Source organism: Microcebus murinus, chromosome 31 (assembly GCF_040939455.1).
Source record: "Microcebus murinus isolate Inina chromosome 31, M.murinus_Inina_mat1.0, whole genome shotgun sequence".
Classification (NCBI taxonomy): domain Eukaryota; kingdom Metazoa; phylum Chordata; class Mammalia; order Primates; family Cheirogaleidae; genus Microcebus; species Microcebus murinus.
Window position 1 is genome coordinate 4,207,154 of NC_134134.1, and position 16,028 is coordinate 4,223,181.

Consider the following 16,028-nt stretch of genomic DNA (forward strand, 5'->3'; position numbering starts at 1 on the left):
CATTCTGTTGGGTTGGATGTTGTTGCTATGATTTCTGTCTTGAGCCATTGTAATATCTGGCCTTTAATATCTCTGGGTTTTGGTTGTTTTTATATTCGTGGGTTATTATTATGATGTTCCGTGCGTAACGCTGTTTTAAGTACTTCTTGTAGGGCTGGTCTTGTCTTGGTGAATTCTCTGAGCCTTTGCTTGTCTGAGAATGTTTTTATTTCTCCTTCATAAACGAAGCTTAGTTTTGCAGGGAATAATATTCTAGGCTGGGCATTGTATTGTTTCAAAAGAGTGAGAATGGGGCCCCAGTCTCTCCTTGCTTGTAAAGTCTCATTAGAGAAGTCTGATGTTATTTGAATTGGCTTTCCCTTGTATGTTACTTGCTTCTTTTGTCTTACAGCTCTTAGAAAGGCCTCTTTAGTTGATACTTTGGTCAGTCTGATGATTGCATGTCGTGAAGTCTTCCTGTTTGTGTTGCATCTCCCAAGCGTCCTCTGAGCTTCTTGAACTTGTATATCAAGATTTTGAGCAAGGCCTGGAAAATTTTCCTCTATTATATCTTCAAACGGCTTGTCCAACCCTTGAGTGTTGTCTTCATCCCCTTCTTGTAACCTTATGACCCTCACATTAGGTTTCTTCACATAATCCCACAGCTCTTGTAGCCTTTGCTCTTTTTTTTTTGTTTCTCTGCTTTATTTCTGTGACTGATTTTTTTAATTGGAGGGAGTTATCTTCAAGCTCTGAGATTCTTTCTTCTGTTTGATCTACCGTGTTCTTGAGACTTTCCACTGTATTTTGTAGTCCCTAGAATTGATTCTTCATTTCCAGGAGTTCGGTTACACATTTCTTCATTGTGTCTATTTCTTTTCCCATATCCTGGAGGCTTTTTGTGGTTTCTTTGTGTTGGTTATTCAGTTGTTGTTGCAGCTGGGTGAATGTTCTTATGATCCACATATGAAATTACTCTTCTGTCATATTGGTTGCCTGATTTTGGTCGGTGTCCTTTTCTAGGGGGCTGGTGCTCCTCTTTGGGGTGTGTTTTCCGTTTGGTTCTTCAAATTTCCTGAGTTCTTTCGCTGATTTATTCCCATGTCGATCAGTTGTTGTTTCTTTCCTTAAGTTATTGTTTGGGTATTCACACACCTTGTTTAGTTTCTGAGGCTTTAGGTGGTGTCTGTGGGTGAAATTGGACCACTCCCTGTATATTGAGTCAGTGGGTGCCGTGGAAAGGCTGTGCAGGATGCCGTCCCTGTCAGTAGGTGGCCTTTGCTTGGAGGAACAGGCTATGCTGTTGATTTTGTGTCCTGTTATCTGCTTTTGTTCTGGGCGGAGCTGGGTTGGGTAAGCCTGCCCTCAGGCCATTAGCAGGGGTCAAAATTCTGTGCTCTGCTTCCAGGGAAAGCTGTCAGGGTGGGGCTGAATGGTCCTGCTCAGCCAGAAAGTCTGCGTGTTGTGGTGTGGCTGTCTGATACCCGCAGTCTGGAGGGGGCCACACTTCTTTCCACCTTCCTCAATTCCGCAGCTACTCCTGGGCCTCTGCCAGCAGGCCAGACCACAAGCCACCAGGCCTCTCCGGACTGTCATGCCCACGGGGAGGTTCCCTGCAATGGAATGCCACCTGGGTTAGGCACACGGCCTCCTCCTGGGAGGAGGGTTGCCCTCTAGCTTGCTAATCCACCCCCGTAGGCACACACACCCCAGTAGGCTGTTCACGTATAACCTCTCTGTGCCCTGGGCAATGCTAGCCCTCGGTGCAGGGGATCTGGTCTGCAGGTCCCACCTCTGGGTCCCAGAGTTCAAACTGTATCCCCACCAGGGAGAGGATTTCCGGTCCTAATTCACCCACAGGGAGCCCAAGCTGGGTCTATGTCTCTCAGCCTCTGAGTCTGCACCGTTTTCCTGGGAACTCCGTGCCAGCTGCACCTGGGAGGGCGGGCAGGTAGGGAGCTCACAGTCTGAGTTCCCCTGAGTCAGCTGTAGGGTCTCAAAAGGGAAGGTCCCGTTCCCTGGAGGTGCCTCTGGCTGGTGGCTGTATTGTCTCTCTGGGCATCTGTGGGTAGGGCTGGCGGAGGGGAGGAGGAGGCAATATTGCACCTGCCGTGCGGCTCGGGTCTGTGCACCCGGAGCTGCCCGGAGGAAGTTGGGAACCTGTTGCCACGTCTGCTACAGGCTCACCACTGGCTGGCGGCAGCGGTCTCTGGGCTGATGTCCGCAGGTCTCTCCACCCATTGGGAAGCCCACCAGCAGTCCCAAATGCAGGGGAGGGGAAACAGCAAATCCACATACCCTTGCCGTTGGTCTCTGGGCTGCTCCGGTGGTCTCAGCCTCCAGTTCTCCTCCGCAGCCTCCTCCCGTGGAGTCTCTCTGGGTCTCAGGTACCCCTCCTTCGGCCCTCGTCCGCTGTATGCTCGTCTTCTTGCTTCTTTCCTCTAATTTCTGCTAGAATCTGTCTTTTCTGCAGAGACACTCTGTCTGGCGGTGTTATTCGTCCGCCATCTTGCTCCACCTTACAATTTGTTTTGTGAGGCAGTCTGGATGATATGTTATGTTTGGACTAAGAAAAAATTGAATAGAATCAATTCGTCTAACAAAGGCAGTATCAATAACTGCACAAATTATAAAATAAATGGCAAAAAACTGGAGATAATTATGAAATGAAAGAAGCAGTATTTGCATTTATAAAATCTGAGAGTTGGTTGTTCTGTTTGTCTCTTCACTCCACAGGCAAAATCAATGACTTTTTTACCCTGGACATATTCAATTTCTTCTCTGGAGCCACTAGCTCACTCCCACAGAAATATTGACTGGTAATTATGAAGCATCTATTAGATATCTAACACTATCCTGTACTTATTTCTCCTATTTAAATATAAATTCAACCCCATAATTTATAAATCCTTCTAGTGTTTACCTGAACAAAGTAGCCTGATAAACTCAATAAATCAAATAGTTCTATGACCAAATTAAAAGAAAAAGTAACCAAAAAGTGCTTTCAATATGCTTCCCTAATTAGAATGAAAATATAGAATGTACTAACTAAAATTAAATTACACGGTGGAATTATTCATACCTTCAGGTAATTTTATGAGCACCATTAAGTTTTATAACAATCCTTGCTGTAATTTCTGAACTGGTCATATACACAATACTTAATGAACTTTGAAATAATAAAATAACATAGTTGGCCTAGCATGAGTAATAAGCATGTAATAACAGGGGATAGGCATGGGCAAGTTCCCATTCTGAAGCTTTAGGGTTTTAAACAATTAATTCAAATAAAGCGAACAAAATATCTATTTTCAGAAACTTGTAAGTTTCTAATTTGCTAATAAATTCTCTACACTGTTGAAATTACCCATTTTGTCTAATATTTCTTCTTTTCTGCTCAAAATAAGTGTACATCCACAGTCACACAAACATAATTACTTACTCTGTAAGTATGCTACAACTATAGTTCAACTTACCTGTGATGTATTTATATATTTGATTCAATATAAATAAAAAATAAGCTTATCTGTTTCACTGGCAGGAAGGTTGCATATTGAAAGAAAAATGTAGGCTAGAAATTAACAAGTACTCATTCCATGTTCAGAAATGTATGGCTTTTCATTAAGTGCAAAATCTTTATTATAAGTATTAGAGCAACAATGTAATTATAAATATAATGAAAAAAAGCTTTGGAAACATTATTCTTCAAAGTAGAGCCACTGATAAAAAGGATCACAAATGATGTCTTTGTACTGTGTAACCCAACAGTACAATTTTACAATCCATTATCTCCAACTATGACTAACATGGGATAGGTTAAATTTGGTGCAAATAACACTTCATTCTATCTACAAAATGTTTGACACATTAAAAATATTTTTAATTTAATGAAACATATTAAGTTTACATGTTATCTAAAAACATTCCAAATATCATTCTACTTTATTATTGTAATGTGCAATTATAAAACAATTTATTTCTAATATTGTCATTTTTTCATTCTGATTATAATGAGTAGAATATGAGTCTGTATACCTACATCATACATCACTTGAAATACTGTTTGTTATAAGAAAACTCCATAGTACCTCTCCATTTCATAAATCTTACATATTAGTGTTTTCAATTTTCCATGGAAAAGTACATGAATAATGAGTACTTAATATAGAAAGACTGTATTCTTAAGATAGAATAAATGTGATGTAGCTATCATTAACCACACACATTCACATACACGCAAAGAATGAAAGCATAACATCTGGTATATTTAAAGTTGAAAAACATCAGTATTTGCATGTCAAAAATAGCAAAAAATTATACTTTATTACATTTAAACCGCACACTGACCAGAAAGTGTATATTACATGTAATTATAACTCTCAAAAAATCTCCCACTTTTTTAAAGCTGACATACAAAAAAAATCAACTAACTATTTTAACTGGGTGTTCTCTATAATAAAAAACTTGGTTTAAAGAAATGTGAGAATATTTTAGTGACTCAGTGCATTGCCCTGTGAGTCCTCTGATATCTGTTTAGACTTGATTCTTGACTAAGTGGTTCTGAAATTTATTATATCTGTATTGTAGTATTAAGTATCAAATTTTTATTGTTCTCTAAGGTGTATCTTTTGCATAAATATATTTTCACATTCATTATATTTGTAAGATTTCTATTCCTTAAAATTTTTGTGATGTTGAGCAATGTTTGAGAAAATATTGGGGCATTTCTTTCAGTGTAAGTTCTCCCATGTCCAATAAGATCTCTGTTATAACTAAAGCTATTGTCAGCTCTCTACATTATTATAGTTTACTGTAAGTACTGTTGTGCATTTTAAGGCTAATACTTTGGGAAAGCAATTCCATACACATTACATTTATCTAACATTTATCTAGTATGATTTCTTTGATGTTCGATAAAATGTGAGCAGTTTTTAAAGATTTTGCCACAATATACACATTTGTAGAAATTTTCTCTAATATGAATTCTTTTATATAGAGGTGTGAGCAATGGGACAATGTTTTGCCACATTCCTCACATTTGTATGGTTTCTTTCCTGTATGGATTCATTTAGGTAGAGTGAGGTCTCTTAGCCTGGTAAAGGCTTTGCCACATTCTTACATTTTTAGGGTTTCTCTCCAGTATGGATTCTTTTATGTCGAGTAAGGTGTGTGCACTGGGTAAATGCTTTGCCACATTCTTCACATTTGTAGGGTTTCTCTCCAGTATGAATTCTTTTATGTTGAGTAAGGTTTGAGGAGTGCTTAAAGGCTTTGCCACATTCTTCACATTTGTGGGGCTTCTCTCCAGTATGAATTATTTTATGTTGAGTAAGGTTTGTGCACTGGGTAAAGGCTTTTCCACACTCTTCACATTTGTATGGTTTCTCTCCCATATGAATTCTTTTATGTAGAGTAAGGCTTGTACGCCAGGCAAAGGCTTTGCCACATTCTTCACATTTGTAGGGTTTCTCTCCAGTATGGATCCTTTTATGTTGAGTAAGGGTTGAGGACTGGGTAAAGGATTTGCCACATTCCTCACATTTGTAAGGTTTCTCTCCTGTATGAATTCTTTTATGTTCAGTAAGGTATGTGCACTGGGTAAAGGCTTTTCCACATTCTTCACATTTGTAGGGTTTCTCTCCAGAATGGATTCTTTTATGTTGAGAAAGCTGTATGCACTGGGTAAATGCTTTGCCACATTCTTCACATTTGTATGGTTTCTCTCCCATATGCATTCTTTTATGTAGAGTAAGATTTGTACACCGGTCAAAGGCTTTGCCACATTCTTCACATTTGTGGGGTTTCTCTTCACTATGGATTCTTTTATGTTGAGTAGGGTGTGTGCACTGGTTAAAGAATTTGCCACATTCTTTACATTTGTATGGTTTCATTCCCATATGAATTCTTTTATGTAGAGTAAGGATTATATGCTGGGGAAAGGCTTTGCCACATTCATAACATTTGTAGGGTTTCTCTCCAGTGTGGATTCTTTTATGTTGAGTAAGTATTGAGGACTGGTTAAAGGCTTTGCCACATTCTTCACATTTGTAGGGCTTCTCTTCAGTGTGAATTCTCCCATGTATAATAAGTTTTGAGCAACAGTTAAAGGATTTTCCACATTCTTCACACCTGTAGGATTTCTCTGTCGTATGAAATTTCCTATGTCCAGATACATTAGAGCTGTGATTAAACATTTTGGCACATTCATTAAGTTTGAATCTTTTTTCTCCAGTATGTCTTGTTTTATGTCTATTTAGATTTGATGATTTACTAAAGACTTTTATACATTTATAACATTTGAAGATTTTTCTATGGCAAGTTGACAGACATTGGGTAAGACCATCAGAACATATTTTCTGCTTCTTACACTCAACCACACAATCCCATTCTCTTTTTAAGTGTACATTTTCAAGGCTACAGCTTCCATATAGTCTCAGTATTGATTTCTGAAATGGATCTTTTATGGCTTGCTCTGGCAGTAGGTCTTTGGTGGAATGGGAAGACAGTTCTGAAAGAAATGAAAATAACAAAGTATCTCACTGACTAGACTCAGGTGAATATATTTCACAATTTGAATATATAAAACTGTAGAAAGCAAATTAGCAAGGGTATCTATCATCCATGTATGACCTTAAAAATATACTGTCATATATACTATCATAGATGTATGACCTTAAAAATATACTGACAACCATGATTCTTTTAAAAATCATAACTTCTAATTGTTCATAGATATCTAAATTAGAATAACACCAAAAACCACATGGAAGGGGAAGGAAACTTTGTTGCATTTACCCACCAAAGCCCTTCCTCCATGCTGATACTGATTTATGACTTTAGTAGAAAAATCCATGTCCTAGATTTCCTACCAAAAGAGAATGAAACTATAGGCAAATGTCAACATATCTGTTTTTTCATAGCCTTTCCAAAGAGTAGTTTCTATCTTCCAGGAAAACTACATAACTCTATGGGAAAAATATGCATATATCAAGAATAAAATTCTGCATTATCATAATGTTGGTGCAAAATCTTAATTATGCTATAAAATTTGAAAGGCAGTGGGGCGGAACAAGATGGCGGATGAATAACACCTCCAGACAGAGGGTCTCTGCAGAAAAGACAGATTCTAGCAGAAACTAGAGGAAAGAAGCAAGAAGACGAGCATACAGCGGACAAGGGCCGGAAGGAGGGGTACCTGAGACCCCCAGAGACTCCACGGGAGGAGGCTGCGGAGGAGAACTGGAGGCTGAGACCACCGGAGCAGCCCAGAGACCAGCGGCAAGGGTATGTGGATTTGCTGTTTCCCCTCCCCTGCATTCGGGACTGCTGGTGGGCTCCGCAGTGGGTGGAGAGACCTGCGGACACCAGCCCAGAGACTGCCACCGCCTGCCAACGGTGAGCCTGTAGCAAACGTGGCACCAGGTTCCCAACTTCCTCCGGGCACCTCCGTGTGCACGGACCCGAGCCGCGCGGCAGGCGCCATATTGCCTCCTCCTCCCCTCAGCCGACACTACCCGCGGCTGCCCAGAGAGACAATACATCCACCAGCCGGAGGCACGCCCAGGGAATGGGACCTTCCCATTTGGGACCCCGCCCGCCCTCCCAGGTGCTGCTGGCACCGTGTTCCCAGGAAAACGGTGCCGACTCAGAGGCTGAGAGACATAGACCCAGCTTGGGCTCCCTGTGGGTGAATTAGGACCAGAAATCCTCTCCCTGGTGGGAATACAGTTTGAACTCTGGGACCCAGAGGTCGGACCTGCAGACCAGATCCCCTGCACCAAGGGCTAGCATTGCCCGGGGCACAGAAGGGTTATACGTGAACAGCCTACTGAGGTCTCTGTGCCTCCCGGGGTGGATCGGAGTCCTACAGGGCAACCCTCCTCCCAGGAGGAGGCCGTGCGCCCAACCCAGGTGGCGTTCCTGTGCAGGGAACCTCCCCACCGGCATCACAGTCCGGGGAGGCCTGGCGGCTTGTGGTCTGGCCTGCTGGCAGAGGCCCAGGAGTAGCTGCGGAGTTGGGGAGGGTGGAAAGAAGTGAGGCCTGCTGCAGACTGCGGGTCTCAGACAGCCCCACACCCACACCCAGACTTTGTGGCTGGGCGGGACCATTCCAGCCCCACCCTGACAGCTTTCCCTGGATGCAGAGCACAGAACTTTGACCCCTGCTAACGGCCTGAGGGAAGGCTTACCCACCCAATCTCCGCCCAGAACGAGAGCTGATAACAGGACTCAAAATCAACACCATAGCCTGTTCTTCCAAGCAAATGCCACCTACTGACAGGGACGGCATCTTGCACAGCCTTTCCACGGCACCCACTGACTCAATATACAAGGAGTGGTCCAATTTCACCCACAGGCACCACCTAAGGCCTCAGAAACTAAACAAGGTGTGTGAATACCCAATCAGTAACCTAAGGAAAGAAACAACAAATGATCGACATGGGAAGAAAGCAGCAAAAGAACTCAGGAAATATGAAGAACCAAACGGAAAACACACCCCCAAAGAGGAGCACCAGCCCCCTAGAAACGGACACCGACCAAAATCAGGCTACCAATATGACAGAAGAGGAATTTCGTATATGGAACATAAGAACACTCACCCAGCTGCAACAACAACTCAATAACCAACACCAAGAAACCACTAAGTCTCCAGGATATAAGAAAAGAAATAGACACATTGAAGAAAAGTGTAACCGAACTCCTGGAAATGAAGAATCAATTCAAGGAACTACAAAATACAGTGGAAAGTCTCAAGAACAGGGTAGATCAAACAGAAGAAAGAATCTCAGAGCTTGAAGATAACACCCTCCAATTAAATAAATCAGTCACAGCAATAGAGCAGAGAAACAAGAGAAAAGAGCAAAGCCTACAAGAGCTGTGGGATTTTGTGAAGAAACCTAATGTGAGGGTCATAGGGTTACAAGAAGGGGAAGAAGACAACACTCAAGGGTTGGACAAGCCGTTTGAAGATATAATAGAGGAAAATTTTCCAGGCCTTGCTCAAAATCTTGATATACAAGTTCAAGAAGCTCAGAGGACCCCAGGGAGATTCAACGCAAACAGGAAGACGTCACGACATGCAGTCATCAGACGGACCAAAGTATCAACTAAAGAGGCCCTTCTAAAAGCTGTAAGACAAAAGAAGCAAGTAACATACAAGAGAAAGCCAATTCGAATAACATCAGACTTCTCTAATGAGACTTTACAAGCAAGGAGAGACTGGGGCCCCATTCTCACTCTTTTGAAATAAAACAATGCCCAGCCTAGAATATTATTCCCTGTAAAACTAAGCTTCGTATATGAAGGAGAAATAAAAACATTCTCAGACAAGCAAAGGCTCAGAGAATTCACCAAGACAAGACCAGCCCTACAAGAAGTACTTAAATCAGCGTTACGCATGGAACATTATAATAATAACCCACGAATATAAAAACAACCAAAACCCAGAGATATTAAAGGCCAGATATTACAATGGCTCAAGACAGAAATCATAGCAACAACATCCAACCCAACAGAATGATCAGTAATATACCTTACCTATCAGTTCTCTCAATAAATGTGAATGGCTTAAACTCTCCACTCAAGAGACATAGGCTGGCTGAATGGATAAGAAAATACAGGCCAAGTATATGCTGTCTTCAGGAAACACATCTAACCTAAAAGGATGCATATAGACTAAAAATAAAAAGGTGGAGATCAATATTCCAAGCAAATAGAAGCCAAAAGAAGGCTGATGTGGCAGTTCTAATTTCAGACGATTTAGTTTTTAAACCAACAAAAGTAGTAAAAGACAAAGAGGGTCATTATATAAAGGTGAAGAGCACAGTCCAACAAGAAGAGATAACAATTTTAAATATATATGCACCCAACTTAGGTGCACCCAGATTCATAAAGCAAACCTTACTGGAGCTAAGCAAAGGGATTAAGCAACTCCATAATCGCCGGAGATTTCAACACCCCACTGACGGCACAAGACAGATCCTCCAAACAGAAAATTAATAAAGAAATAATGGAATTCAACAAAACTCTAAAACAGTTGGGTCTGACTGACATTTACAGAACATTCTACCCAAAATCCACTGAATATACGTTCTTCTCATCAGCTCACGGGACATTCTCTAAGATTGACCATATCCTAGGAAACAAAGAAAATCTCAAGAAATTTAAAAAAATAGAAATCATACCATGTACCTTCTCAGATCACAGTGGAATAAAACTAGAAATCAACCCCAACAGAAACTCACATTTCTACACAAAAACGTGGAAATTAAACAACCTCCTACTAAATGATGACTTCATCAATAAAGAAATCAAGACGGAAATAAAAAAGTTCTATGAAGAAAACGACAATGCAGAGACAAGTTATCAACTCCTCTGGGACACAGCTAAAGCAGTTCTCAGAGGAAAGTTTATCTCCATAAATGCCTATAACCAAAAGACAAGAAGATCACAAATAGACAATCTAATGAAACGACTCAAAGAGCTAGAAAAAGAAGAACAGACCAACCCCAAACCCAGCAGAAGAAGTGAAATCAACAAGATCAAATCAGAACTAAACTAAATTGAAAACAGGAAAGCTATTCAGGAGATTAATAAAACAAAAAGTTGGTTCTTTGAAAAAATAAACAAAATTGACACAACATTGGCTAAGCTAACGAAAAGCAGAAAAGAGAAATCTCTAATAAGCTCCATCAGGAATAAAAAAGGAGATATCACAACTGATGCCAAAGAAATACAAGATACAATTTATGAATACTACAAAATTCTTTATGCACAAACTGGAAAATGTGGAGGAAATCGACAAATTTCTAGAAACACACAGCCTGCCTAGGCTCAACCAGGAAGAAATAGATTCCCTGAACAGACCAATCTCAACAGCTGAAATAGAAACAGCAATTAAAAATCTCCCTAAAAAGAAAAGTCCCGGTCCAGATGGCTTCACACCTGAATTTTACCATACTTACAAAGAAGAACTAGTACCTATCTTGCAGAAACTATTCCACAACATCGAGAAGAACGGAAACCTCTCCGACACCTTTTATGAAGCGAATATTACTCTGATACCAAAACCAGGAAAGGATGCAACAAAAAAAGAAAACTACAGACCAATATCCCTAATGAATATAGATGCAAAAATTTTCAACAAAATCTTAGCTAACCGAATACAGACACTTATCAAAAAAATAATCCACCACGACCAAGTGGGCTTCATCCCAGGGATGCAGGGATGGTTCAACATACGTAAATCTATAAATGCAATTCACCACATAAACAGAAGCAAAAACAAAGACCACATGATTCTTTCAATAGATGCAGAAAAAGTTTTGACAAAATTCAACACCCTTTCATGATACGAACACTTAAGAAAATAGGCATAGAAGGGACATACCTAAAAATGATACAAGCCATATATGACAGACCCATAGCCAACATCATACTGAATGGAGAAAGATTGAAATCATTCCCACTTAGAACTGGAACCAGACAAGGCTGCCCACTATCTCCACTTCTGTTCAACATAGTGCTGGAAGTCTTGGCTACAGCGATCAGACGGGAAAATGGAATCAAAGGTATCCAAATAGGGGCAGAAGAGATCAAACTTTCACTGTTTGCTGATGGTATGATATTGTATCTACAAAACCCCAAGGATTCAACCAAGAAACTCCTGGAACTGATCAATGAATTTAGTAAAGTCTCAGGATACAGTATCAATACACAGAAATCAGAGGCATTCATATACGCCAACAACAATGTAATTGAGAACCAGATCAAAGACTCAATTCCCTTCACAATAGCAACAAAGAAATTAAAGTACCTAGGAATATATTTAACCAAAGAGGTAAAAGATCTCTACAGGGAGAACTATTAAACACTGTGGAAGGAAATAGCAGAGGATGTAAACAGATGGAAATCCATACCATGCTCATGGATCGGCAGACTCAATATCATCAAAATGTCTATGCTATCCAAACTGATCTACAGATTCAATGCAATACCTATTAAAATCCCATCAGCATTCTTCACAGATATAGAAAAAATAATTTTACGCTTCGTATGGAACCAAAGAAGACCCCGAATATCAAGAGCAATTCTAGGCAACAAAAACAAAATAGGAGGCATTAATATGCCAGATATCAAACTATACTACAAAGCTGTAGTAATTAAAACAATATGGTATTGGCACAAAAACAGGAATATTGACCAGTGGAACAGATGTGAGAATCCTGATATAAAACCATCCTCATATAGCCATCTAATCTTTGACAAAGCAGACAAAAACATACGCTGGGGAAAAGAATCCCTCTTCAATAAATGGTGCTGGGAAAACTGGATAGCCACCTATAGAAGGCTAAAACAGGACCCACACCTTTCACCTTTCACAAAAACCAACTCACGCTGGATAACTGACTTAAACCTAAGGTATGAAACTATTAGAACTCTAGAGGAAAAAGTTGGAAACACTCTCCTAGACATCGGCCTGGGCAAAGACTTTATGAAGAAGTCCCCAAAGGCAATCACAGCAGCAACAAAAATAAATAAATGGGACATGATCAAACTACAAAGCTTCTGCACAGCCAAAGAAATAGTCATGAAAGTAAACAGACAACCTACAGAATGGGAGAAAATTTTTGCATCCTATGCATCCGATAAGGGACTGATAACTAGAATATACTTAGAACTCACGAAAATTAGGAAGAAAAAATCAAATAACCCCATTAAAAAGTGGGCAAAGCACTTGAACAGAAATTTTTCTAAAGAAGACAGAAGAATGGCCAACAAACATATGAAGAAATGCTCAACATCTCTAACCATCAGGGAAATGCAAATGACAACCACAATGAGATATCACTTAACCCCAGTGAGAATGGCCTTTATCAAAAAATCTCCAAACAATAAATGCTGGCGTGGTTGCGGAAAGAGAGGAACACTCCTACACTGCTGGTGGGACTGCAAACTAGTTCAACCTCTGTGGAAAGCAATATGGAGATACCTTAAAGCGATACAAGTGAATCTACCATTTGATCCAGCAATCCCATTGCTGGGCATCTACCCAAATGATCCAGTGACACTCTACAAAAAAGACACCTGCACTCGAATGTTTATAGCAGCACAATTCATAATTGCAAAGCTGTGGAAACAGCCCAAGTGCCCATCAATCCAAGAATGGATTAATAAAATGTGGTATATGTATACCATGGAGTACTATTCAGCTCTAAGAAACAATGGTGATATAGCACATCTTATATTTTCCTGGTTAGAGCTGGAACCCATACTACTAAGTGAAGTATCCCAAGAATGGAAAAACAAGCACCAGATATATTCTCCAGCAAACTGGTATTAACTGAGTAGCACCTAAGTAGACACATAGGTGCTACAGTAATAGGGTATTGGGCAGGCGGGAGGGGGAGGGGGGCGGGTATATACATACATAATGAGTGAGATGTGCACCATCTGGGGGATGGTCCTGATGGAGACTCAGACTTTTGGGGGGAGGGGGGGAAATGGGCATTTATTGAAACCTTAATATCTGTACCCCCATAATATGTCAAAATTAAAAAAAAAATTTGAAAGGCAAAATAAGAAAATTATTATTTCCATGTGTTAATTTGTACACAATATAAAGAGAATTAATTATTGACATCGATATCATAAAGGTGAGGGCAGAGGTAAAGATTAAGAATTTTTGTATGCAACCGAAGTTAAGTAGTTATCCATTTAACATAAGTTGCAAGTTCAAAAGATTTTTCATAGTTCTCATGGTGAACATCAAAAAAATGTTTATAGAGATAAAAAAAGCTAGGAAAAGAAACAAAATATGTCACTAAAAATCAGTGGGGTACAATGCAGAACAGAAGGAGAGGAAAGAAAGAAAAGATAGTGACAAAAGTCATATAAAACAATTAGCATTATAGAAATTGTAAATCCTTCCTTTGAGAAAATTATATAAATATTTATGTACTAGTGTTTCCAGTCAGAAGACACAGTTAAATAAAGGCACTTAAAAAATCCAACTATATTGTATCTAAAGTGACTTGACTTCATACCTGGTGAGAACAATAGACTAAAACTTGCAGAATATAGCAAGATATATCAGGAAAACATTTAGCATCTAAGAGCAGTGGAGTTCAAAATTATATTAGACACATTATTTTGAAGTGAAAAACATTATAATTTTTAAAATATAGTTTAAGTAAAAACTGTCACAAGAGACAAACAAGGGCATTAAATATAAAAAGTGGTCATTCACTGAGGGCTTATGAAAATAATACATATATATGATATCTATCATTATCTCACATCAAGGTTTTCAAATATATTTTAAATAGCATTGACAGAATTGAAGAAAGAAAGGGACAGCAAAATAATAGGATATTTTGATATTCTACTTTCAATAATAATAAAACCAGTCAAATATTTAATAAGAAAACAAAATATTTGAAAACACTATAGAGCAATTAGACCTAACAGATGTATTGGAAACACTCTACACAATAATAGCAGAATATACAATCTTCTTGATAGCTCATAAAACATTCTTCCTAAAAAACTACCTGTTCAGCCACAAGTCTTACCCAATTTTAGAAAGTTGAAATTTTACACACTTTAATTTTTGACTAGAATGGAATGAAACTGAAAATGAATTATAGAAGAAACATAGAAAAATTCACAAATATAAGAAAATCAACAACACACTCTTGAATATGTTCTTCTTCAAGGGAATAAGACCTACTGTTGTGAAGATGTCCAAATTGACCTACAGATTAAATGCAATTCCTTTCAAATTCTCAATTTCAGTTTTTGAATAATAAAAAAACAGCAAACTCTTCCTTCAGAAGTTTCATTAAATATAAATTGTTTAGACTCTCTAATGAAAAATAAGATGAATGTATCAATAAATACAAACAGAACCCTACAATATGCCGTCCTTTACCTCTAAAAAGTCAAACTGGTTAAAAGTAATTGTAAAAAAAATCTACATAAAAAATAAAAGGAGGATATCTTGGCCATAATTAAAGACAATACACTTTAAGTCAAAAACCTTTGAAAGTGACAAAGATTTTTATAAGGACAAAATGGGTCATTTAGGAGATATCTATGGTACAGAATACACATACACAGATAATATACATGGAATATACATATTTTAGCATGGATGTTTTAAAAAATATATTATATATCAGTGCTTCTAAATATGTTAAGAAAAAATGAATAAAAGTATGGACAGAAGTGTGCCAAGGAACACCTAGCAACACACTAGTTATAGAGACTGCAAGACCTCACTTTCAATGATGAATACAAAAATTTGACAAAAGATAAATAAGAAAACAGATAATGGGAAAAATTTATAGACCAGTTAGATGTAAAAGATATTTACAGAGCTCTTCAGTCAAAAGCAGCAGAATACACTATAGTTTCAATCATACATGGCAAATGTTGTTAGGACACTTAAGTCTCATGAAGTTGAAGAAACCTAAAAACATACAACATATATTTTTTGACATAAATGAAGTGGAACTAGAAATCAAAACTAGAAATCAAAAGCACAACACAAACTCACTAATACAAAAATATGTCAAAATTCAACACAATCTTTAATGCATTCATGTTCAATGGTCAGATGATTTTTAAAAGTTAAGATGTCAATACTATCCACAATGACATACAAATGTAATCAATGTCTATAATAGTCCTATCATACTTGTTTTGAGAATACATAAAAATAAATTGAAAAGTGTATTGGAACAATAAATAGCCAGACGGTTTTAGAAATACAAACAAGGAGTAATAGCACTTCTTGATTTGAAAACAAATCTACAGGAATAAAATAACGTGCTACTGCACAAAGACAAATAATGAGATGAAACAACAGAATGGAGAACCCAGAAATAAACCTTTGTGTCCATGACAAAATTAAGTTCCTCAAGATTACAATGACCATGCAATGAAAAAGAAGAGTCACTTCAACAAATGTTGTAGAAAACTGAATACTTATGGGAGAAAAAAATGATGTTGGTACCTTCCCTTGCACTATATAGAATATATCTTAA

At 38.5% G+C, this 16,028-nt stretch overlaps 1 protein-coding gene across 1 annotated transcript in view; it reads right to left on the bottom strand.

The window, feature by feature from the left end:
- Positions 1-5,102: 5,102 nt before the first annotated feature.
- Positions 5,103-16,028, bottom strand: part of LOC109730341 (uncharacterized) — a 153,225-nt gene continuing 142,299 nt past the window's right edge. Inside the window, 1 exon segment of the mRNA XM_075998880.1 lies at positions 5,103-5,648. Coding sequence (XP_075854995.1) covers positions 5,103-5,648 — 546 coding nt within the window.